General features: G+C 43.3%; 1 protein-coding gene across 1 annotated transcript in view; it reads left to right on the top strand.

Moving 5' to 3' along the window:
* Window positions 1-27,060, top strand: part of LOC137464308 (ubiquitin-conjugating enzyme E2 R2-like) — a 175,598-nt gene that overhangs the window by 117,021 nt on the left and 31,517 nt on the right. The window contains exon 3 of the mRNA XM_068175602.1: window positions 18,877-18,974. Coding sequence (XP_068031703.1) covers window positions 18,877-18,974 — 98 coding nt within the window. The remainder of the gene's footprint in view (window positions 1-18,876; window positions 18,975-27,060) is intronic.

Here is a 27,060-nt window from a genome sequence, read left to right as displayed (position 1 = left end):
TGTCAGCTGTGGTTGATACTGCCATAGCAGTCCTGCAAACTGCTCATGTCAGACTGCTATTGCTGATGGAGAATTGGTTTTACAGGCATCTTTAAGTGTTTCTAAATGGTAGGCATTATGGAACTTTAAATTCAGGTCATAGCACTGTGAGTAGATTGACACAGACTGAGGATTATGTAGCTGTATGGGTTCCATATGCTGCCAAAATATTCTTCCTCTTGCATGCTGGAAGGGATTTTCAGTGAAACCTTCAGAGACCATCTCCTGCTTTTTCACCTGACATTTTGAACACCTGTGTCCTAGGGAAGCAATGTAAGCCTGCCCCACACCATCTGTTGAACATCCTTGTGTCCTGAGAAAAGCATTGTTGTAATACCAGAGCTAGGAGAGTGTGCTAAACCCTTCAGTTAAAAAAATCCTGGAACTAACTCAGCTACCAATGATGTGGTGGGTTGACCTTTGCTGGATGTCAGGTGCCCACCAAGACACTCTATCATTCCCCCTTCTCAGCTGGATAAGGGAGAGAAAATAAGATGGAAAATGACTCATAGGCTGAGATGAGACAGTTTACTAAAGCAAAAACAAAAGGTTGCACACACGCAAACAAAGAGGAAAAAAAAGGATTTCATTCTCTATTTCCCATCAGCGAGCAATGTCCAGCTGCTTCCCGGGAAGCAGGGCTTTGGCATGTGTAGCGATTGGTCTGGAAGGCATTGTAAAAAAATGAATGCCCTCCCATTCCTCTTCCCTCCCTTATCTTTTATATCTGAGCTGATGTCATATGGTTTGGAATTTCCCTTTGGTTAATTTGGGTCAGCTGACCTGGTTGTGTCCCCTGCCAGGATATTGCCCTCCCCCAACCTACTGATGGATGGCAGAATGTTGAATAGACAGTGCTGATGCTGTTCCAGCACTGCTCAGCAGTAGCCAAAACACTAGTGTGTTATCAGTACCTTCCAGCTACCAATGCAAAGCACAGCACTTGGAGGGCTGCTATGGGAAAATGAATTCCAGCTCAGCTAGACCCAATATTATTCCATTCCAATATTATTCCACTACACCCCTTATTGCATACCATTTGTGTCATACTCATATCTCACATAATTTAATACATTTATATCTTAACTATTCTATTGTATTTAATACTCATTACTGAAATCCCTTCTTACCAACTCTTACAACACAATCTACATTTTCAAACCATCTCTATAGCAAACATACAGATTTATACATTTTCATTTACTACTATCCCCTGTCCTTTTACAGATAGATATTATTTTCCCATTCCATGGGCTTCCTCCACCCCTCCAGATGATCAAAACCAGGCAATTACTTTGTCACCAAAACTGCTGGAAAATCAAACACTCCAACATTTTTAGGGTTAGAGAATCAAGGCATTACTTTATTCTGGTCAGGATGTGTAACAGAAATCATTTCACCCACACATAGCCCGGGTTGTGCAGAGAAAATCATTCCATGGCGCATTAATTTTAATAGATTTTTCAGATACTTATGCAGTCAAAACCCATAGAAATCCATTGGTTCAATGTTCATTGGTCCCAAGTTATGCAGTTCTTAGCATTTGGTTTCCTATTGGCAATTGATCTCTTTGCCTCCGATGGTAATTAGGTCCTCATTCTTATCTCTCTTTTCCCAGATCAGGTGTCTCTGACCATGCCAGGGGTCATGTGTGGAGTTGGTGGTCGTTAATAGTCGTTGATGGTCGTTGTCTTTTGTGTATCTTCTGTGCTACTCCCAGTCTGTTGAGATGTTAAGCTCATCAGACCTCACCTGGTGGACCAATCCTTTGAAAAGAAATTTCAGTTCCCTTCCCCCATGGCAAGAGTGAGCAAAACTGACTAAAGCTACATAAAACATTTTAACCTTTGTAACATTTCCAACAGCATGGCTTACAGGGTGTTTCTAGCCAGCCAGTTGTTGCCTCCACCATGGTGAGTATGTAGCTCTTGCCTTGGCATATTCATGGCAGTGGTCCAACGTAGTCAATTTGCCAGGCCTCACCACATCAGAAACCCAGCCACTGCCCTCTATTCCAAGGAGATTCTACTCGTGTGGCTGGTTTGATTGCAGCATGTTTCACATTTCTGAATAACCTGTGTGATGGCCTCCATGGTCAGGTCCACTCCTTGATCACAAGCCCATCTGTATGCGGCATCTCTTCCTAGAGCCTTTGGTGGCTGAGAAAAACGGTGGAAGGAATAGGAGAGCTCACATTATCAATAAGTGGCTCAAGGGTTGGTGTCAGCAACAGAATTTTGGATTCTTTGATCATGGGGCAACTTTTACAGCACCTGGCCTACTGGAACCAGATGGGCTCCATCTCTCTGTTAAGAGTAGAAGGTTTTTAGCTTGTGAACTGGCAGAACTTGTTGAGAGGGCTTTAAACTAGGTTTGAAGGGGGCTGGGCTCTCTGGAAGCAGGCCTGAGAGTGGTAAGCCTGAGATAGGAGTGAAATCAATAGCCCAGGTGAGGTGCATGTATACTAATGCATGCAGCATGGGTAACAAACAAGAAGAGCTGGAGGTCATGGTGCAGCAGCAGAGCTATGATGTAATTGCCATCACGGAAACGTGGTGGGATGACTCACATAGCCGGCGCACTAAACTGGATGGCTACAACCTCTTCAGGAGAGACAGGGAAGGGAGAAAAAATGGAGGGGTGGCCCTTTATAATAGGGAGGCTTTGAACGCCGTAGGTATTGAAACGAATGGCGATGAAGTTCAATGCCTATGGGTAAGAATTAGGGGGAAGGCCAAGAAGACTGACATCCTCCTGGGAGTCTGTTAGCATCCACCCAACCAGGAAGAAGTGGTGGACAACTCATTCTTTAAGCAGCTAGAGAATGTTTCAGGATCATCAGCCCCTGTTCTTGTTGGCGATTTCAACCTGCCGGCCATTTGCTGGGAACTTAATACAGCTGATAAATGGCAGTCCAGGAAATTTTTAGAGTTTGTAGAGCCCACCAAGGGAGGGACTATGTTATATCTGTTATTTGCAAATAGAGATGGGTTGGTGGGAGATGTGGTGGTTGGAGGCCACTTGGGGCATAGTGATAATGAAATTATAAAATTCTCAATATTTGGTGAAATCAGAAGGAACAATAATAATACTTTTACACTGGACTTCCGGAGGGCAGACTTTGGCCTATTCAGGAGACTTATTCAGAGAGTTCCTTGGGAAGCAGTCCTTAAAAACAAAGAAGTTCAGGAAGGGTGGGCATGCTTCAAAATGGAGATCTTGAGGGCACAGGAACAGACTGTCCCTGTGTGCCGAAAGATGAGTCGACTAGGCAAATGTCCAGCCTGGATGGGCAAGGAGGTTTTGGAGTAACTTAGGAATAAAAAAAGGATGTATTATCTTTGGAAAGAGGGTCAGGTCTCTCAGGAAGTATTTAAGAGGGCTGCTAGAGTATGTAGGAAAAAAATTAGGCAGGCCAAAGCTCAGTTTGAACTTAAAATGGTGACTTTTGTAAAGGATAATAAAAAATGTTTTTATTAATACATTAATGGTAAAATGAAGAGTAAGACTAACTTTTGTTCTTTATTAGATGCCCAAGGGAACTTAGTAACTGCAGATGAGGAGAAGGCAGAGGTGCTTAAAATCTTCTTTGTCTCAGTTTTTAGTGGGAAGACTTGCCTTCAGGATAACTGTCCTCTTGGGTTGGTCAATGATATCAGGGAGCAGAATGGTCTCACCATTATCCAAGAAGAGGCAGTCAGAGAACTGCTGAGACGCTTGGATATTCATAAATCCATGGGACCAGATGGGATCCATCCCAGGGTGATGAGGGAGTTGGTAGATGAGCTTGTGAAGCCCCTCTCCATCATTTACCAACAGTCCTGGCTCACTGGTGAGGTTCCAGATTACTGGAAGCTGGACAATGTGATGCCCATTCATAAAAAGGATGGGAAGGAGGATCCTGTTAATTATAAGGCAGTTAGCCTGACCTCATTACCAGGTAAGATTATGGAACAGTTTATATTGAGTGTCATCACACAGAACTTAGTGGAATGCCAGGGTATTAGACCCAGCCAGCATGGGTTTGGGAGGGGTAGGTCATGTTTGACCAACCTGGTCTCCTTTTATGACCAAGTGACCCGCCTGGTGGATGCAGGAAAGGCTGTGGATGTTGTCTATTTGGACTTTAGCAAGGCCTTTGACTCTGTCTCCCACAGCATACTCCTGGAAAAGCTGACAGCCCATGGCTTGGACAGGAGCACTCTTTGCTGGGTTAGGACCTGGCTGGATGGCCGGGCCCACAGAGTGGTGGTGAACGGTGCAGCATCCAACTGGAGGCCAGTTACCAGTGGTGTCCCTCAGGGGTCTGTGCTGGGGCCAGTTCTGTTCAATATTTTTACTGATGACATGGATGAGGGGATTGAGTCTTTCATTAGTAAGTTTGCGGACGACACTAAGCTGGGAGCATGTGTCGATCTGTTGGAGGGTAGGAGGGCTCTGCAGACAGACTTGGAACGGTTGAATGAATGGGCAGAGTCTAATAGGATGAAGTTTAATAAGTCCAAGTGCCGATTCCTTCATTTTGGCTGCAATAACCCCCTGCAATGCTATAGGCTGGGGGCGGTGTGGCTGGACAGTGCCCAGGCAGAAAAGGACCTGGGGGTACTGGTTGACAGCAAGGCTCAACATGAGCCAGCAGTGTGCCCACGTGGCCAAGAAGGCCAATGGCATCCTGGCCTGTATCAGGGATAGTGTGGCCAGCAGGACTAGGGAAGTGATTCTTCCCCTGTACTTGGCACTGGTTAGGCTGCACCTTGAGTGCTGTGTCCAGTTCTGGGACCCTCAATTTAGGAAGGATGTTGAGATGCTTGAGTGCATCCAGAGGAGGGCAACAAGGCTAGTGAGGGGCTTGGAGCACAAGCCCTATGAGGAACGACTGAGGGAGCTGGGGTTGTTTAGCCTGGAGAAAAGGAGACTCAGGGGTGACCTTATCGAATTTTACAACTTCCTGAAAAGTGATTGCAGTCAGGTGGAGGTTGGTCTCTTTCACAAGGCAGCAACTGACGGAACAAGAGGACACAGTCTCAAGCTGCAGCAAGGGAAATATAGGTTGGATATTAGGAAAAAGTATTTCACGGAAAGAGTCATAAAGTTTGTGAATGGCCTGCCTAGGGAGGTGGTGAAGTCACCAACCTTGGATGTGTTTAAAAAAAGACTGGATATGGCACTCGGTGCCATGGTTTAGTTGAGGTGTTAGGGCATGGGTTGGACTTGATGATCTTTAAGGTCTCTCCCAACTGTTGAGAAAAGCGAGCACTTTAAGAGATACCACCTTTCCCAGTGAGTTTGTGTGGTTCTTCCCCAACATTGTGGTAATTTGATTCTCAGGATTGTATGGTTGTGTTTGTGGAGATTTTAAGATTTTGTTTGCAACAAGTGTAGCATTTTATGCAGAAGAGCTACAGTATGGTGATTTATGTTTAACTGTGGTAAAACAAATTAGAAGAATTCCAGGAATTCTTCCCCCCCGCCCACAGCAACTTAAGCCCTGACTCTTGGAAATTTGAGATAAGGAGGAGGGGAGGGTCTGTGTTTGTGAGCATATCAGAGTTTTTGCTGCAACAGGTGCAGCCTTTTGCCGGGCAACAAAGTAAGTGTCAGTAGAAACAATGCTTTAATTAGATTGTGCAGGAAGAGAACTGGAAAAGACTGAGATTTTGTGAAAGGGAGTTTTTGGTGCATTGAGAGGCTGGCACCTTGCGTGAGTACGATTGCAATACAGAGTTTGTGAAAGGGGCTGGTATTGCTGTTCTATGCCCCAAGTGTAAATTGAAGGTTCCTGATCAAGCCAATTCAGAACCTAAGATCTTAAAGCTTATGTGTGGAGGATCGCATCTGATACCTGCCACTTGGAGGTCTGTGTGTGAGAAAAACTGAGAAAAGACTGTGAGGCTTAGGTTGAAACAAAATAGTATAAGGAATGAGAACTAACCAGAGCAAATAAGGTGAGGTCTTGTATGCTGATATGTTTTCCACCTTAAAGAATCAGCCAGAATGGCAGAGTAACTGTGGGTTCAGAGTTCCCTCTGACCCACTGGTGTTAGCTCTTGAAAAAGAAAACAGAGCAAAGAGAAGGCAAATCAAACGTGCTGTTCAGCATGCCGTATAAGGCAGCAATGTATGAAATCAGACAAAGCTTATCATCCTGAAACACAAAAACATACATGATTTGTAAAAGGCTCCTCCTAAGGTAAGGGAGGATGAAGAAGACCTCCCCAAAAGGGAAGAGGACTCAGGCTCCAAAGGTATACCCACTCGAACCCATCCCCCTCCTGGCAGTTCAATCTCATCCAGAACTAGGAAGCAACAGACCCCTCTGCGAGAGGCAGTGGGACCAGGAGAAAGGAAAAGGGTGGAATTTTGGTTGATACAGGGCCATATATCCAGTTTTAAAGAAAGCTTTAGTGGGAATAACTGGCCAGTCTGAGAAGGCATACTTTTGCAAACCTTTAAAGTAACAATGGGGTATTTATAAGTTTTTGTATATACCCAACTCACTAAACATTCTAGAATGAAGAGGTTACACTGGAGGTAAATGATCAAAGGTACATAGAGGTATTAAGTTTAACATTATCAACCATTGAAAATAAGGAGGAAATTAGTGAAGAGCTATTAGGACAAGTATTTTCAGGGGTATGGCCCTCTGATGTACCAGGGAGGGCAAAGAATGCCCCCCCCATAGTAATCAAGCTTAAGGAAGGGACACAACCAGTGAGAATTAAGCAGTGCCCCCTGAATAAGATAGGGAAGAAATCAGCCCAATAATTGATAGTACAGGATTAAGAGCTGTCAATTAGATAACAAAGGATTTATATCCTGTAGTAGCAAATCCATATCCCTTACTAACTTGTTTAACACCTGAACTAACCTGGTTTACTGTTTTAGATCTGAAAGATGCTTTCTTTTGCTTCCCTATCCACGAAGCCAGCCAGAAAATTGTTGTATTTGAATAGAAAAGCCCTAAAAGCGGGCCCAAAACCTAGCTCACATGGTCCATGTGCCTCAAGGCTTCAAAATCCCCCACTGTTTAGAGAACAACTTGCAAAGAACCAGAGTTCTGGGAAACTCCACAAGAAGAAGGAAGAAGCCTTTCAAATTTCCTAGAACTCCAAGGATACAGAGTATTAAAGAAAAAGACACAGGCATGGCAGGGTGGTACTAACTGTGGGTTTATAATTACAGACAGTTTGCCAGATAGAGATCTCCAGTGGACAAAGGAAGCCACACAGGCCTTTCACCAGCTAAAGAGTGCCTCATGTCAGCTCCAGCTTTGGGACTTCCAGATATAAGTAAAATATTCTTTCTATTCTCCCATGTAGCTCAGGACTTGAATTCATACCAGAGGGCAGTTGCTTACTTTTCCAAGCAACTAGATGCAATGCCAAAGGATGGCCAGGTTGCCTCAGAGCTGTAGCAGCAGTCGTGCTGAATATACAAGAAGCATGCAAATTTACCCTGGGACAGAAATTGACTGTACTAGTGTCCCACACAGTGTCCACAGTACTAGAAGTAAAGGGCAGCCACTGGCTCTCACCACAAATGTTCCTGATGTACCAAGCCATCATGGTACAAGATGATATAGAGAGTAGTAACTAACATTATCAATCCAGCTTCTTTTCTCAGTGGAAATCAAAGAGAAGCAGTACACCACGATTGCCTGGAGACTACTGAAGCTACTTACTCCAGCCATCCAGACTTAAAGGACACTTTTTTAGATGATGCAGAGCCCTAGTTCACTGACAGGAGTAGCTACGTTGCTAGTGGAAAGCGACATGCTAGATATGCAGTCACTACCAGAGAGGTAATAGAATCTGCACCCCTACCAACAGGCACCTCTGCACAGAAGGCCAAGATTATTGCACTGCCCCGTGCCTTGGAAATGGCAAAAGGAAGGAGAATAAACATTTATATAGAGTCTAGATATGCATTGAGTTGTGCACGCACATGGAGCTGTCAAGAGAGAGGGGACTGCTGACCTCACAAGGAAAGAACATCAAACATGCACAAGAGATAATCCGGCTGCTGGAAGCATGCATATTAAAGTACACCAGAGAGTGAGCTTAGAATTGGAAAAAAGAAATGAGCTAGTGGATAGAATGGCAAAGAAAGCAGCAAAAGGTGAGGTAATCATGAACAGATTTCCCTTAAAGGTAAGCCAGAATATAACAATAATACTAATCAAAAAGGACATATAACCAAGAGGGGTGGGCTACCATTAAAGGAGAGCTAGTAATCCCTCCCCATTTGTGTGGTCACTAGTAAGGGAGGAGCACCAGAAAACACCCTGGGGCCTAACTACTTAAAAGCTTTTATAAAGCGTGGGTCCTTTCCCAGAATGACCAAGGCTGCCAGTGTCACAGAGTGCATCGAAATGAAGTGTTGATTTTTAAGTGGTAGTTTTCACAGGCTTTTTACACATATCTGATTTAAAGGATCATTACCAGGAATTTAAATGCCACAATCACTCAAGTGAACTAACAGTGTGATCCTTGCCTCCAGACTAACCCCAAGAATACCCCCAGACAAAACTTGATCAGATTGGGAGGGGCAATGAATCTGGACAGCAGTGGTAAATTGGCTTTTCAAAACCCCCATAGAAAGGAGGGTGTCAGTATTTATAAGTATTAGCAAATACATTTTCAGGGTGGCCAGAAGCATTCCCCACCAGAACTGTCAAGGTGACCAGAGTAAATAATACTGCTTTTGGAGTTCCAGTCACAATATTCCCAGACAAAAGATCACATTTTATTTCCAGAATAGTACAAGAGACCTATATAGTGGCTTTAAGTAGACAGGTCAAAGAAAATAAAAAGACATGTGGCTAGAACTCAGAGCAGGGAGCGAAGTGAAGTATATGTTAAGTCTCTTACAGAAAAGACTTTAGAACCACAGTGGGAAAGACCATTCCAAATGCTTCTCACCACCTACACTGCAATCAAAGTTAGGAAGCAAAATGCCTGGATCCACCACACTTAAATGAAACAGGCCCCAGAAGCCACTTCGAAATTGACACCAAGAGACAATGAACTGAGACTAAAACTTATTCAAGCAAAATAAGTGTATTGCGGGGGGGGATAGTTTGTAATTTTATTTATAGAATTGTTTTGTGTATGATTGTAATTGATACTGAATAGCCTTAGTCCCAGATTCTAATCAGTGCACTAGATCTGTGAGAGAGCTGGGCACTGCAGCAGGTGGACTAGCAAACTTAAAACAACCCCTAGAGTTATCCCTAAAAGGCCGGGGTCCAAGACCACAAGTTAATAGTAAGAGTGCTTAGTATGGTTCAAAATAACATGTCTTTAGCTTTCAGTTTTACACAAGCACAGTTTTTGATGCAGGCAACAGCAGCTTTAATCATACAGGAGGAGGTGAAAGTAATTTTCCAACTGAAATTTGAAGGATTGACTAGGATAATGTGATTAATTCTGAGAGAAAGTTCCAATCCTAGTGGACTATGGTAAATTTGCTGATTATATAATGAAATCTCAGAAGCATCTGTGACCTATAATTCTGTTTCTAATGTAGCCACTGCCTTTATACTTACTGTATGCAATGCCACTGTTTAAATCATGAAAAATGGTGCTCTACCCCTCAGAACATAAGGTATGGGCACAAAAGGTGAACGAAAAGTGGCAAACAGTTGTTGTAGATGTCGGCGAACCCAATGGGAAGAATGATGATGTCTGACTTATTTCAGAAGGCTGAATGATTTCTTTATTATAATTATGCTATGATACATTAATATACTATATAAAAGAGGATACTAAAAACTACATGCTACTCTCTCTAACTATCATATCTACCTCACTCACAACTCGTGACCCTGTTCTCCAGAGTCCAGACACAGGTGGATCCGATTGGCCATCAGGCCCAAACAATCCACTGTGATCCAACCAGGCATTCGCTCTAGGTAAACAATTCTCCAAACACATTCCACAAGAGAAAAACAAGGAGTAGAAATAGAAATTGTTTTCTCCTTCACTTCTCTCTGTGCACCTTTATAAAAATCCTGAGAGAGAGAGAAATGTGCTTGCCACAAACAGTAAACTTAGAATCTTGTGCTACTAGGGAACAACTAGGATAAAGCAATACTAATAATGTGTACTATTAATATTAATACTATCAGTGTCAAGATGTGTGTCTTGACACTGAACACAGTATCTGCCACTTTGAGATTGATCCAGTCACTGATCAGAAAACTGTGCTTGTATATGCTAGTAAAGGTTGCGTATGCTTGAGGACTCCTTGTGCTATTGTAATTGTGCTTAGTAGGTCCAATATACATAGTAAAGCATTAAGGGACACTTATTAATGTAAAGATTTGCATTAAGTAAAAGAATTTTCACCGCAATTCAGTGGCTACACCAAAAGCCCATCAGTACCCCTTTGGATCCTTGAAGTACCCTCTCCTGAGGCAGTTGCTGCCAAAGATACAAGGGGCCTCTTGGCCAGTCACAATGGAATGTTTTTCCCACTCACTTCAGCCTCTAATACAGACAATTCTTGGCATCCCTCTGTCACTCCAGAGGTCCAGATGGGTTCTGTGGCTCTATATGCTGATGGCACCAGTGCACACTGTGCACTAATGTCTACCAAAGCATTATACTTCTGTGAATCTGGTGTGCCAGACCATGGAATCCACATAGTCCCATATATCCGGTCATCCATTTCTTCCTCCTGGCTGAAGGCAGGGACCCTCCAGTCATGTTCCTCACTGGAGTGTTCACTGTCTTACCTTTGCAATGCCAGATCAAAAGTCCCCTCACCAGGATCAAAAGACATGATTTCAGTTCTTCTATGTGGGAGATTGCTGATTGCCTTCTTATGTCTCTGCAGCAACTATACGGACAGTCATTTTGAGTGACCCCTTCTTAACAGCTCTTTTCCCTCTCAGTTCACATATATGGGCTTCCAGCTGAAAGGTGAGTTCATCATCCCACTTTATGTCCAACTCCTGGTCCAGAGTGCACCATGCAGCATATGCCTGGGGCTTCCTTTCCCTCTGGCTGGGGCAGGAGAGGACCAATCTCTTGGGCAGATCCTGACAGCTGAAGTGCTGGCTTGTAGGGATGAGGAGGTACAAAGATTTTCTTCAAAGTTTTTCAGACATGAAGCTGCTCTCTCCACAGCTGGTGTATCTATTTGCGGGTAATACATTGCTGCCAAGCTGTTAGAATATGATGCAGGGGTGCTTTGAACCACCTTCCTCCACATGGCCAGTGTTCAAGGGACATCCTCTGGATCTTTAGAGGCCCTGTCACTTTTTAGATCACTATAGATGACTTCCAGCACTGCTAATTCTCTCAAGTATTGGATACCTTCATCTGCAGTGGTCCACTTCCCTGGGGAATTCACAAGATCTTCATTAAATGTATATCTTGCCCTCACACTTGAGAAGAGCCATCTCCAGAGGCTGCAAATTGCTGCCCCTTTTCCAATTCCTCTTTCAATTTCCTGATCTCTAGCAAGGGATCCCAGCTGTTGGGCTTCATGACCTTCTAAGTCCTGACTGACAGACCCGTTATCCCAGCATTGAAGCAGCGAGGCAGAAATCCGTTCACCTGGCTAGTGGCTGTAATGTTTTTGCAAGTCTCGAAGTTCTGATGAGGTCAGGGACTGAGTAACTTTGGTTTCCTGTTTGAATTGTCTCACTCCTTTCTCCAATTTCTTTGTTGAAGGACTGGCTTCTTTATCAGATGCTTCCTTTCCTGATTCTTCCTCCTCCTCTTCCTCCCTTTCTAATTGATGGTATGGATGTGTTGTTCACTTTGTCCACTTTTTCTTTTTCATTACTGAGGCAATTACTGTAGTTGTTGTTTGAGCCCCTTTCTCAGCCATAGTGTCCTCAAACACAGTTTGGGCTTCTGCCTCAACTACAGTCCTCTAAGAGTACTGAACTGTGGCTCAATAGGTACAGGCTAGGCCCCAGTACAGGGTGAGATGCTGCTGGTTTTCATTGGGGTAGGTAAGGCACCCTTCTATCAGGTGATGGGTCAGTTTGTAAGGGTTGATTACCTGTTCAGGTGGAAAGTCCCAGGCAATGGGAGGTGATGACCACCCTGGGAACCTGCCCAAATCCTGCCACCCAGGGACTGGGTACTTCAGGGCACATTTCAATGTTGCATCACCCAAAATTAGTTTTCTCTTACACCAGGGCAACACCAGATTCCACAAACCCCATAATGTGCTAAAAGTGTAATTTAATGGTATTAAACAGACCACATAACAATGAACAAGGACCTCAGGAGCCTACATAATAAAACTATCCATATTAATCCAGGATAGGGAGAGGGAAATCACAGAATCACACAGAATCAACTAGGTTGGAAGAGTCCTTTGGAATCATTGAGTCCAACCTATGACCTAACACCACCTTGTCAATTAGACCATGGCACTAAGTGCCACATCCAGTCTTTTCTTAAACACCTCCAGGGATGGTGACTCCACTGATGCCTTGGAGTGGTTACCTGGAACAGAGACTAGACAAGATTAAGAGAATAAAAGCGGGTATTTATTAAAGGCCTTCAATAGGTACACCTTGGGCAGTCAAAGCCTCCAACAGGCTACACCCAAGATGGACAAATGGTCACAAGTTTTTCAGACAGATATAATTTTGGCCCGTTTACATATGAGGGGTTAATCCTCCAATTACAGCTTCAGGTAATGAAGTAATATACCCCCAGTTTGCTCCTTCCCTCAACACACTTTTGTTTATACTATTCGGGGCCTGGGACAGTATGGTGTCCTTGAGTTTCAGGCCTAGAGAGGAATGAATTTTTGTCTGAATAAAATGGGAGAACAGTAGCTGACAGGCTATGGAGTTTTAGAGTTACACACTAAAGCAGTACAGGATCTGAAAAATATAAAAGCTAAATCCTAAGGCATCGCTACCACCTCCCTGGGCAGCCCATTCCGATGCTGAACCATTCTTTCTGTGAAGAATTTTTCCCTAATATCTAGCCTAAACTTCCCCTGGTGCAGCTTGAGACTGTGTCCTCTTGTTCTGTCACTGGCTGCCTGGTAGCAGAGCCCAATGCCCACCTGGCTACAACCGCCTTTCAGGTAGTTATAGAGAGTGATAAGGTCTCCCCTGAGCCTCCTTTTCTCCAGGCTAAACAACCCCAGCTCCCTCAGTTGCTCCTCATAGGACTTGTGTGCTAGACCCTTCCACCAGCCTTGTTGCCCTTCTGTGGACATGCTCCAGCATCTCAACATCCTTCCTAAATTGAGGGTCCCAGAACTGGACACAGCACTCAAGGTGCAGCCTAACCAGTGCCAAGTACAGGGGAAGAATCACTTCCCTAGTCCTGCTGGCCACACTATCCCTGATACAGGCCAGGATGCCATTGGCCTTCTTGGCCACGTGGGCACACTGCTGGCTCATGTTGAGCCTTGCTGTCAGTCAGTACCCCCATGTCCCTGTCTGCCTTGCCACTGTCCAGCCACTCTGTCCCCAACCTGTAGTCCTGCATGGGATTGGTGTGACCAAAGAGCAGGGCCCAGCACTTAGTTTTGGTAAACCTCATATTGCTGGATTCAGCCCATCTATCCATCCTGTCCAGGTCCCTCTGCAGAGCTATCCTACCTTCCAGCAGATTGACTGCCCTCCCCCAAACTGGTGTCATCTGCAAATTTGCTAATGGTAGACTTGATCCCCTCATCCAGATTATCAATAAAGATACTGAACAGGACTGGGTCCCACACCGATCCCTAGGGAACACCACTAGTGACTGGCCGCCAACTGGATGCAACACCATTCCCCACCACTCTCTGGGCCTGGCCATCCAGCCAGTTCCTAACCTGGCAAAGGGTGCACATGTCCAAGCCATGGGCAGCCAGCTTTTCCAGGAGTATGCTGTGGGAGACAGAGTCAAAGGCTTTGCTCAAGTCCAGGTAGACAATATACACAGCTTTCCCCTCATTCACCAGGATTTCACCTGGTCATAAAAGGGGATCTGGTTGGTCAGGCAGGACCTGCCCCTCCCAAATCCATGCTGGGAGATGCATTCCCTCATCTTCTCCACAAGATAACTCCCCCAGCACAGCAAGGCCATCAATGCCAAGGCAAAGCACAGAGCCATCATTTGTATTAACATGTTCCCAAACTCAGCAAAATAAAGAGATAAGCAGTGCAGCTGACAATCTCCATGTCTCACACAGGAGCTTGCTACTTAATAACTACTATAACTATAACATGCAATATATATAACTGCCTTTGCCACCAAAAAGGACTGGTGGGTTGACCTGGGCTGGATGTCAGGTGCCAACCAAGCCACTCTATCATTCCCCCTTTCCAGCTGGACAGGGGAGAGAAAATAAGATGGAAAATGACTCGTAGGTTAAGGCAGTTTACTAAAGCAAAAGATTGCGCACACACAAAGGGGAACAATAAAAGGATTTTATTCTCTACTTCCCATCAGTGAGTGATGTCCAGCCAATTCTCAGGAAGCAGGGCTTCAACACGTGTAGCGGTTGCTCCAGAAGGCAAACATTGCAAATAACAAATGCCCCCTTCTTCCTCCTTCCTTTAGCTTTTATATCTGAATTGATGCCATATTGTTGCAGTACAAGCTGACTTGTACTGAACATTCATCCATTTACAAATAAGAAACCCAGCCCAGTTCCATAAAGCAGTCTCTAGGCTGACTGACAGAGGTCTCAACCAATAATAACTCTCCTAAAATACAAGCATTTGACTGGTTCAGAATCTGGGAGGCATGGGGATTAGACCAATGGCTGTTTAAGAACCAGGAGCTTTGAATTGCCTATAAAAGCAAGCCCCGAACAATAAAACACTGTTTGGCTGATGACCAAAGGATGTCTGTCATGGGTTGTCTCAGATATACGAACACCAACGTTTCATGTGGTGACTCTGGTGTGATGACACGCAGCCCAAGTTTTTGGCCCGCAGGTAGAGTAGAGAGACACAGGGCAGAGCCTGTCCCTACAGCGAAAAGTGTGAAAGAAAGAGGCAGGGAGAGCCCAAAAGCGGCAGCAAAGGCTGCAAAAGTCACAGCCAAAGGGCTGTGTGAAAAAAGAAACCAGAGAAGCTGAAAATAGAAGAAAAACCCCACTGGAGACATGGGAAACTTGACTTTACACAGGATCACCCAGTACTAAAGGTATGGAAGCTTCTTGAGGAATGGGACATACACTATGATGAAAAAGCATTATTAGCATTAATAATGTGGGCTAAGAACCACGGTTTAGACACAAATAAAGAAGCTGCTTTTGACTTTATTACCTGGGCATGAATTGGTCAATATATCATCAGTACAGTCTCTAAGGGCGATGAATTAAAATGCGATAAGAGTTATAAAGCTGTGGAGACTTATTGCAGGAAATCCAGGACTTCTGTACAACTGACCAATATGATCAAGCAGAAGCCATTTATTGTTTACATTACACACACTTTTATAGAGTCTACAAACTACTAAGTACACCCTTCTTGATTGGTGCCTTTGTCTTGCTCTCTCGTTTTCTGCCTCCATTTCTCAGCATCTGTAATTGGTTGCAGTCCAGGTGTTTCACAGTTCTCTGTTATCTAGTTCTTGCAATTCTGGTATTCAGTTTCTCAGCCTCTTCGTCCTTATTTTAGCACAGTTTATGTCTTAGTAACCTTGACGAATGCCACAGTGCCCTGAAAAAATTCTGATAAGAACAGTTACAAGCGGTATGAGGCCTAAGTTCAGATACGTTGCTACAGGGAGCTATCTTGGATTTAATAAGACATCTAAATAATGAAATATATGGTGAGGAAAGCACACCAGATGAGTTTTCAGGGGGAATGGGCGCCTTTCCAGACCCACAGAGCACGTGGCCGGATGAAATGGCTGGCCGTGCTGTTCCATATGGCTGAGCTACCTTAAATTCCCCTCCCGTACCGGCACTGTTCCCGAGAGAGCCATCCCCGTCACCCCTCCTGCAAAGGGGGACACCACCATGCAGCGAGACGGAAGGGGGCGGTAGCGATGCCGGGGCATCCAGTGTCGGCACAGTGCAAATGCTGCTCCGTGTCTGCTCCACGGGGTTCCTACAGTGATTCGAGCCGTGTTGCCATTTCACAATTGCCTGTGACCATGAATCAGCCCCATGCTGTTCCTGAGACCGCCCCCCCACAGCCGGGGCAGCCCACGCCCCTTGTCGCCATGGAAACGCCCAGACCACCCCTGCCCAGAGCTGGTTGGCTCAGCCCCCCCCGCACCCCCCATCTCCATAAAAACACTGAGACGGTCTCCTGAAACCGGGTGGCCCTGCCCCAAGGGAACACCAGCAACTTCGGGGAGCTTAACCACGCGTCCGTCGGAGGATATACCTACACCTCCGATCCAGCCTACGTCAGGGGGCAGGGCTCCACCCCCAAGCCCTTCGAAGAACAGAGTCGCGCCGCCAGTAGGCGTGGCCCCGCCCCGACCCTGCCTCCAAGGATGTATCTGAAAAGAGCTGCTGACACCAAATCAAGAAGCAGAGCGTGGGAAAAGCCCCTGCAGGGAGCTCACCTAGCAAAAAGCACTGGAAAGAAGTGTGTAGGGGTGTGGTGCCATGGGAGTAATAGCAACCAAGCCATCCCGAAAAGATGGTGCCGACCAGATGGCACAGCCGTTTTACAGCAGCTAAGAGCGAGCCACTCTATCATCAAGTCCAGTGGGAAACCAGCACCTCCCTACGTATGGACAGTGAAAAAGCAAACAAAGACCAAGTTCATACCCCTTAAACCTCAACGAAATTTCACAGCCACCCTGCCTTCTGATATTTCAACTATAGAAAAGTTCTCATGTTCCACAAACTCTAATGAACTAATAGCATGTGCTAAGGGTAAAAATATTGAAGGGTTGTCACACAAGGGTTACAAAATCACACAATGGTTTACTAAATATGCCCTAGAACTCATAGTACAAGATTTGTTATTGTTTTTTTGCATCTGCTAAAACCAAAATTGATAAGCCTGTGATAGCTGATTCTGCTAAAGTTGTTAAGAAAATATTACATTTCTGCTCCAGGTATGGGCTACTGTCTCTCAAAGAGATCCTAGGATGTATGTTAACAAGTCTCTTGGTACTCCTAGTATTTCTGCTTGCATTGTTTCTAGATCGACCGGGAAGATTCAAAGAATAACCTCGTCCTACCATTCTAGGTCCACTAAAGCATACATAGAACATTAATTTACTAACATCATAAGCAAATTTAAGCTGCAAAGTTTTTTAACTGAGAATTTGCCACCTGTCATCATTTAGAAAACCTAAAAGTCACCTGTTAAATCAATAACAAATTTCTAACCTCTAACAAAAAGAAAAAAAGCTATATTACTTGCACTTTTACCATAGTAACTAGAAAATTTAAATACCTATATTTCTTTAATTATTCATAAGTTGTTCATGTTTAAAATTTCTTGCATTAGACATTAATACAAGCTTGTTTTTAAAATATAAAATACAGAAAATCTCTCCCAACCAAGTCATGGCCTGATCAAGCCATGAACCTGGCTGGTAAAAAAAAATATATTAGTATACAAACTTAACAAAAACTAAAGCCTTTTTCCATTGAGATAAATGAGAAAGCCTTATCCAGAAGGGGTTCTTTCAAGTCCTCATAGTGAAAAAGAGACCTCTCAGCGACCCTCTAGGTAATAGTACCTTATTAATACTATCCAAAGTCCATGTTCTGATCCTAATTTTAATCATTAATACAAAGAAAAAAGGGGGGGAAAGGGTTGGGGTGAATGTACACCCCCTCTCTAAGTCTAAGGTAATGTCTTTCAATCAATCATATAACAGTACAATAATCCTATGATAAATGCTTTTCAATGGACTCTGGGACATGCTAGATACCTACTAGATTTATCCAGCCTAAACTACGTCCTGCTTGGAACCACAGCATCAACCCAATGTCCCGTTAACAGATATCACAGAATCATTAAACCAGAACAATTAATAACTACCTCATAGAAATCTGTGACTACTGAAATAACAATTCATATTGAGACTCTATTTGCTTACAAATTGGTTTATCTGTTAAGTTTGTTTTTTTCTTGCAGTTCTAAAGTTGAATGTTTCGAAGTTTTTTATTTCAGTTTAGAGTTAGGATACAACTTTGTTTACAAATTATTTTTCATGTTTACAAACTGTTTTTCTGTTTACAAATTGTTTTTTCTAGTAGTTAGACTTTTCTTTAATAGTTGAGCTAAGTAGTTTGTTGTTTTTAAAGATAAATTATGATTTGTAACCTAAACTTTAAGCTTGTAACATGCTAACCTGAATTCTTGCCTACAGACTCTGAACCAAAATGCTACAGCTTCACTAATATATAATTTATGAAAATTAAAACCATGCTGTTTTCTGTCACCCTGATTGCAAGGGACCCTTGCAAATAGATGACAGAGAGCAAGTTACAATTTTAGTAAAGACAAAAGGGTGAGATGTTGCAGTACAAGCTGACTTGTACTGAACATAATCCATTTACAAATAAGGAACACAGCCCAGTTCCATAAAGCAGCCTCTAGGCTGACTGACAGGGGTCTCAACCAATAACAACTCTCCTAAAATACAAGCATTTGACTGGTTCAGAGTCTGGGAGGCATAGGGATTAGACCAATAGCTGTTTAAGAACCAGGAGCTTTGAATTGCTTATAAAAGCAAGCTCCAAACAATAAAACACGCTGTTTGGCTGATGACCAAAGGAGGTCTGTCGTGTGTTAAGTCTCAGACATACGAACACCAACGTGTCACCATACAGTATGGAATATCCCTTTGGTCCAATTGGGTCAGCTGGCCTGGTTGTGTCATCAAATCTCTGCCTGAAACCAGGCTATTCTCAGCTTTTGTTTCTATCTTGCAGAATGGAGATGTATGTATTTCAATTCTTCACCCACCTGTAGATGACCCACAAAGTGGAGAGCTGCCCTCTGAGAGGTGGAACCCTACCCAAAATGTCAGGTAACTGTGAATCTGTGATGTACAACAGTGACCTCAAAGGCCTGTGATCTTTCTCCAAGACTATGGCCTGTGTTGGGAAAGTTTTGGAACAGAATTCAAGACTTTGGGAGCTTTAGGTCCTTAACTGGGTGCAAACCAGACTTATCAAGTTGTCTAAAGTGCTGATGCTGAGGTGTCTTGATGATGGACTAACAATGTGGAGAATTCTGTCCTGTTCACAGGATTTCATGCCCCCAAAGCAACTGATTTCAAATTTTCTACCCTTCCCCAGTCATTGTTATCCTATAGTTAGGGCTTTCAAACTCTTCCAATATACCACTAGTGGAAGATAATATTTTTGGGTATTTGTGCCCTGTAGGAGTAATTTTGTTCATAATCCTGCCTGCTGTTTGCCTTACAGTATTTATGTGTCTCCTGTCCTGCAGTGTGATATCTTGAGCGGTTAGCCAGGTAGATTTCTTCCTGACAAAAAGACCCAAAGGATCACTAAGTATTAGAGACATTTGGGGGTGACCTATCCTTTTTTTTTTCTTTTTAAACACCAGCTGAAATTCATTCTCATTACAAGACACTGCCAATAAGGAACTGATAAAACTCATATCAAGTAGCAGTTTACCTGTGCAGCTGGAGTAGTAAGTGATGTAGTGAAAAAACCTTGAATTAAGGTACATCCTGTTCTAACATTTTAAACTGATTTATTATCCAAATAAGGTTAAAATAATTGCCTCTAGATTTTTATCATATGATAATTATTCTTGCTCTCAGATTTATTAGATGCTGGTTCCTCAACTTGAAATCTCTTATTTATTGATAAATACAGGTAAGGATCTCAGGCACCTGAGGGAATACAGTGATTTGAAAAGGATTGCCTGACAGTTTAACTCAGCTTTTATCTAACTTGGCTTCACAAAATTCATTTGAAAGAGCCTCTGTCAAAGCAAAGATCTAACAAGGGATATTCAATGGATTTTTGACCCTTGAAATATGATTGTAACACACATTGCAAAGTGCTGAACTAGAGCTAACATAGCAGGAGACTAGAAATTGTAGCAATCAGCAAATTATAACAATTGATGTTCCTCCTGGAGCATGCTACTTGAAGGTTAAAAGGGCCAAAGAGAAATTGTGTATCTTAGCTGCATGAAACAATGAAGGGTTGGGAATCTGATCCTTAGAGCTTGAGGTAAAGGTTATCCAATCCATCTGTACCTAATACACATTCTAGTCCAGTTTTTTAAAAAGGAATAATAGGCTTAAATACTATCTTAAGTAGTTATATTGATAAGCTACATTCAGCTGTCCCTCTTCTCAGATAGCTATTAAACAGGTTTTTTTAATACATCTGTGTTCTGGTTTGGAAGCAAAACCAGTGAGACACTCCAAGTCAGAAATACATTTTATTAAGAAAAGGGAAAAAAACCCCAAAATATATGCAATAATACAAAAGAAAAACCACCGACAGAGTCAGAATACAACCTGACACCCTGTTGGTCAGGGTGTTGGTAGCAGTCCAAGTGGAATGGTGGCTGCAGTCCTCCTGGAGTGACAGATGTGGTTCTGTTGGAGCAGTGATCCTGTAGAAGGGTGTAGTCTTCTTCTGAAGATCCAGTGGAAAAGGCTGTTCTGGTGTCCCAAAAACTCAGATTATATCCAGTTAGGAATGCTTGGCTCCTCCCTCTGGGCGGAGCATCTCCCAATGGGTTGCTGTAATTTTTATCAGTCATGCACTGACATTCAATAGCCCATTAACATCAGATGTCTCCCCAGAGGGAGGATTGGTTTGTGGAAGAGATAAAGAAAACTGCCCAATTAAAAGAAGATAACTGCTACACCTCTAACAGATGGCAAATAGTATACATATTGACTTGCAATCTTGGACAATCTGATATGGTTAGGACTAGGTGACAAACTTCAACTTATCATTAGAAAACAACTTTGGGCATTAGTTGCTTATAATGCACACACATTTTTGAGTATTTCACAATATACAACCCTAAAGATTGGCATGAAATTTCTTATGGTTCTAGTTCTCTGATTTCTGCTCTCCCTTACGATGGTGCAATTTTTGATGCTTACTCTTGGAACATGCTGGTCTTAACAGTGATATTTGGAGAGAAAACATTCCTCAGCTGTATCAGCAAGCAGAAATAAAACTTGTCCTTCACTGTTAGCTTGCTGCCTGTGTAACCTAGGGCTTCTCTTCAGCTGCTGAATTTTGTAAATCCGCTTACTACAAATGACTGTGGTTGAAGTGTCTGGAGTGAGGAATGTCATTCTTCAACTTTGAGAGCACTTGCACATCTTTCCACCTAATGGTTTCAAGCATGCCCATTAATTTTTTTTCTAAACACAGTCAATATGGACTTTCCCATCTCTTGGAGCTAGATGAGGCTGGCATAAGTAAATATAGCAAACATCCAGCAAGAGGTGAAGGAATGCAGTTGTGATCTGTATGGCTGAAAGTATTGCTTTTCTTATGTCACATAAAGCTGAGGAAGTGGTGTCAGGGCTTAGGGGTTGAGGCTCTTTGATAAATTTTAGTTACCTTTTCTCCATCTTGCCTGGCTTCACTCTGTCTTTTGAGGTGCAAAGGCCAGAATTCAGCACAATATTCAAGATGTTGGTATATCTGTATCTTGTGCTGATATGTGAGTGATGCCTCATCTTACTATTGCTTTGTTTTCTGAGGATACCCATTTTTGTTGTTAAAGTAGGGTCGGAGACAGACACACAACATTGGTGTGTCATCAGCAAACTGTGTTTTATTGTTCAGAGCTTTCTTTTATAGGGAGTTCAAAACTCCTAGGTCAAGACAGCCTTTGGTCTGATCTTTTATGCTCCCCAGATCCTGGATCAATGATATGCCTGCAGCTTAGGATGGAATGTAATTGGCTGAGGTTCCTGTCTTTCAGCCCAGAGGCTGGTTTTATGGAGCTGGCTGGGTAGCCAAATTAATTGCCCAGTACAAGCCAGCTTGTACTGTGATATAATGTGACAACATTTTGTTGGCTTTTTTTTGGCTGCTTTAGTGCATTGAGCTGTTTGCAGAAACTTCAGATGTAACATAACTTTCAGTACAGTCTAAGTCTGATACTTTTGTTGATACATGGAGAGAAAAAATTCAGTTAACAGTTCTGATTCCTTGAGCCTCTACTGGCTTGTCTCTGCTGATAAAGGCATGTAGAGGAACTGTCCTGGCTCCAGCCAGGACAGAATTAATTTTTTTGCAGTAGCCATGAGGGGGTGGAGCCTGGACCTGTGTGGGCAGGGCTAGGAGGTTATTTTATACCACCTCACATAATTGCCAGTGTGGGGCTAGGGCACTCTGGCTTCTGAGAAGGGTGGGGCTTCCAGTGGAGAAAACTGGTGTGGCAGGAGGGAAAAACCCACTGACAGTTACACAAAAAGCTTTGCATCACTTCCCTGAATTTCCTCCCATTCCAAACCAGGACATAACCTTTGTCTTCATGTCATCCTGTAGATGAAATCAATATATTTTATTTCTTCACGTGATTCCATCCTGCTGTTTTTACACACCTTGATAACAAAGAGTCAATAAATTCTTCTCTTGGTGTTCTGGTTTTTGTCCCTGTTATTTTATCCTTCAGATAAGATAGTCCACAAAATGTATGGAACCACCTAATTTTCTTACACCATTCTCTGAGTTAGTTACGTGAAAAAGCATTGTAACATCACATAGTCTCTATTTTAATATTATGAAATTGTTATAAGTTAGGGTAAATAATTTGTCCAATCCTTTAGAGATTGATTAGAAAATTTATTGATTACAGCAAGCAATGACAAGCAAACAGCACTGGGTGTAGCCGGGGAGTCAGTGCTCCACCAACGGCTCACACCGTTTCCCTTTTCCCATGGTCCTTTATTCTCTCTCTTCTTCCACATTTGTGGCTTTTCCAGAAGTACTCTGCGCATGCGCCTCCAGTTGCTAGGGGGTCGCCTTCTGCTCTCTGGTGGTCGTTTGGATGAAGGCTCTCCTCCTCTTCCTCGTTGGGGGTTTATGACCCTTTAACAATCTTTCCATATATGGTTACACACCTCCCGACCCTAGTTGTACAATCAACTTAAGGACTCAGCATATCCTCGGGTTTCCTGTTATTCACAAAAGCCTCCTCATTTTTTTGAGTTCCTGTTTAATGATGAACAAAGAGGCTTCTCTTACCTATTACAGTCCCCTCTTTTTTTTTTTTTTCTTTATTTTGTTCATCAAATCTTTTTAATTCCTTTAGGCTGAGGGCTATGGTTTCATTAGCCTCAAGATCCTCAGGTATGGGTTCATATTTAGCTCTAATCAGCATGAGGTGTGCAGCTTCTAATCTTCCCTTTACGATATTGAGGATTTTATTAAAGATACAGGGTCCGAAGGTGATTCCTAATATTAATAAAATCAGGGGGCCTGCAATGGTGGATAATAGAGTAGTCAGCCACGGAGAACTGTTAAACCAAGTTTCATAGCAGCTCGGTTGGACTTCCCTTTCCCTTTTTCGTTTCTCCAGTCCTTCTCTTAGTTTTGCCATTGTATTTCTGACTACTCCCGTATAGTCAGCATAAACACAACATTCCTCTCTGAGGGCAGCACATAGGCCTCCTTGTTGCAAAAATAATAAATCCAACCCCCGTCTGTTTTGTAGAACAACTTCAGATAAGGACCTTACAGATTTTTCTAACGCCGCAATTAACTGTTCAATTTTAGTGAGGTCTTCATCTACAGTGATTCTTAAGTCATTGAATTCCTTGGTCTGCTTTACCAATGAAGCTACCCCGGTGTCTATACCAGTACCTCCCATAAGCATTAGTGTGGCTACTGTAAATGCTGTTAGTGGTTCCCGTTTTTGTAGGTGGTGCACTGAGGTGGTTTGGTCATCATATACATCGTCATTAGAACGGTATATGATTCTGGGAATAATTGCCACTTGAATACAGTAGTCCGAGGTCTCATTAAATATTTCTAAGGAAATGCACGGGGTTAGCCCTCCTTTTGAACATATCCATTTCGTGTTTTTTGCTGGGATTAACCATTTAGCTGGAGCATCTTCCCGTTTAGCTTTAGTAATTGTGTCACAGAGGTATTGCATGTTTGTAGGAACTCTCCCTATACATCCATCGTCCCTTCCCTGTGACTAGAGAGAGAGTTATTCCTTGTGTCTGGCTTTCCTTCCAATTACATTGGCGGGGGGGGGTTGCTACCATTCATTCGCCTAGCTTTTTCGGATATTCCTATAGCTTCATAATATGGAGGTCGGACATCAAAACAGAGCCAACAGTGTTCCGTAAGGGAGAGGTTTGATTTGTTAAGAACTTGATAGGCTCCCTCTATCAACTTCCAGAGGGTGCTCATTTGAGGGTTTCCCGTTGGTGACACCCGTGTTGGGTTACTCATGGTGAGATTATCTTTCCCATCCTCTAAATCAGTCAGATTTCTATTTTCTTCAGTGTAGATTTCTCTTCCCTCCTCAGCTACCACGGGGCTCGGGCCTACAGGTTGTGGATCCTGGGGTACCACCACTTTCTTTACTACAAACATGTTGCCTCTATCTTTACCGGGTTCCCAATACCTAATTCCTCATGTTCGGCCCATGATCCATCCAGAATCTGATGGGTCGGTTATGTTTAGATATATATATATTGACAGTTCCCTGGTTCAACTATTCCTCCGCTTGAATCTCGCCCAGGGGGTTTGCAGGCATAGGGTCCCCAGGATACTCTAAGGAATTTATCCTCTCTGGTTACACGCCAATCTAGGGCTATTGTTTCGCAACCCCAGTATCCACAGAAAAATTCTCCAGGGTAATTACAGTATCCCCTGCCGGGGTTCGAAGCTGGACACGTGTAAAATCCCTTCTTGTCTAAACAGGGTTCTATGGGGGCTAGTTCACATAGTCTTGGGTTGAAGCTGGGGGGTCCGGAGGTTATTCTCTCTTGAATTTCTACACCATCTATTCGAGTCAGTGTCCATCTAAAAGGTTGGTGTGAGGTTTGGGAACCCTCCCCTGGTTTCAAAATACAAAGCATGATTATTCCCATAATTTGCCAATGACGGTGGAGTCCTGGCCATATTGGATTGAATCGGTAATGTCCTATCCTTCCCTTTTGGGGTTGTTGCCCTCCGGGTGCCTTAGTATCGGTTAAGCTCCTTTGTAAAGGGGAATCAGTATTCAGCTGGCAATAATTGGAGCATTTTAGCATTATTCCATTCAGAGGGGGCCTGGTTCTTTCCCTTCTGCCTCGCCCGCCGACTCGGGTGCTTCGAGCCGTGGGGTTGACCATCTTCTCGGCAGCAACGGTACTCTCCAGTACACCCAGCCTCATGCTCCAGCCTGACTTTATACTGTTCCCTCTTTTTATTTCTCACCTGGATTGGTTTGCACGGAATCCTTTTCACTTCTATCTGACAACACCTTTTTTATGATTTGGGCAACAAAGGGAGCGGACTCGTTGGGGTGGAAGCAAAAGTGTTCTGGATGCACCCCTTTTAAGTATATCTCCCACCACGTCTCAGTTTCGCATTGTATCCACTCCCAGGCCAATTCCCCTAGCTGAAGCGTTACCTCTGTCAGTTTCCTCTCTGCCTGATAGCACTCTTTACAGACTCCAGTAGGGGTCTTCCCTTCTGGCAGTGGACCCACTACCATGCTTGGCAAACTTTACAGATAAAGCATACAAAAGGATAACATTTACAACCTAGTTTCTCACAAATAACTGTACAATCTTTAGCGAGAGGATAAGTATATCCTGTATGATTTCCTGTGTGGTTAATCTGTATTACTGGTATTAAGTCCATCAGTCTTTCCTCAGAGTCACCTTGGTGTCCCCCAGCTGGCTGGTTATCCTCCAATTATCATCTGGAGCAACCGGTCCTTTCACTCGACTTGCATGGGTCCACCCTTTTTCCGCAGTTCGTATTGCAGTCTCTGTGGTAAGCAAAATGACATACGGACCTTCCCAACAGGGTGTCAAGGAGTTCCCTTTCCATGATCTTATAAATACCTTGTCTCCTGGCTTAATTTTATGTAATGCCAAGTCTAATGATGGTCGTTGGACCAGGAGTCCCTTTTCTCTTAATTCTTTTCTTCTGTTCATAATTTGTGTAAGGTAATTATTAATTTGTGAATTTTCTATACAGGGATGATCCACAGGGGCTTCCAGATCATACGGCATGCCATATAACATTTCAAAGGGAGAAATTCCTACATCCGTCCGAGGTTGAGTGCAGATATTTAATAGAGCTAGGGGTAAACATTTCACCCATGACATCTTAGTTTCTATCATTAGCTTAGTTAATTGTTTCTTAATTTCTCCATTCATTCGCTCTACTCTTCCCGAACTCTGTGGGTGCCAGGGAGTGTGGTACTTCCATTTAGTACCTAAGGCAGCAAAGACTTCCTTTGCTACCTTAGAGGCGAAGTGAGGGCCACGGTCTATTACTTCTATTAATCTGTACCTAGGAATCACTTCTTCTAACAATGATTTCACTACTGCCTGGGTGGTCGCTCTGGCTGTGGGAAATGCTTCTACGTAATGGGTCAAGTGGTCTACCATTACTAATAGGTATTTATACCTTCCTACCTTCGGTAATTCGGTAAAGTCCACTTGTACATGTGAAAAGAGTCTTCGAGCTAATTCTCTCCCTCCCATTACTCTCTCCCTGTGCTGTTGTTTATTTACCCTCTGGCAGGTTAAACGTTGCTGTGTCACTTGTTTAGCCAAATTATATACCCAAATGCACATGTACTTGATGGCAAACTGATCAATTAGTGCCTGAGTTCCCCAAAGGGTTTTATTACGTATTGCTTGCAATATTCTTAAAGCTGTTGCCTTTGGAAGCACTTCTCGGCCACCTGGTAGTATCCATTTACCTTCCTCTTTTTCCTGCACCCCCATTTGGTCTAACCTTTCTTTTTCTTGTGTGGTAAATGTTAAAATATATTTTGCACCATGAAACCAGCAATGCTTTTTCTTAGGATTTTCACAAGCACATTGTATGGAGTCTACTCCATGCATCTTCCAGCATGCTCAACAAGGTGCTGTTTCTAGGTCTTGCCCGCAGGTGGAGCAGTCTTCCCTTTTC

Source organism: Anomalospiza imberbis, chromosome W (assembly GCF_031753505.1).
Source record: "Anomalospiza imberbis isolate Cuckoo-Finch-1a 21T00152 chromosome W, ASM3175350v1, whole genome shotgun sequence".
Taxonomy (NCBI): domain Eukaryota; kingdom Metazoa; phylum Chordata; class Aves; order Passeriformes; family Viduidae; genus Anomalospiza; species Anomalospiza imberbis.
This window is presented reverse-complemented; position numbering and strand designations above follow the sequence as displayed.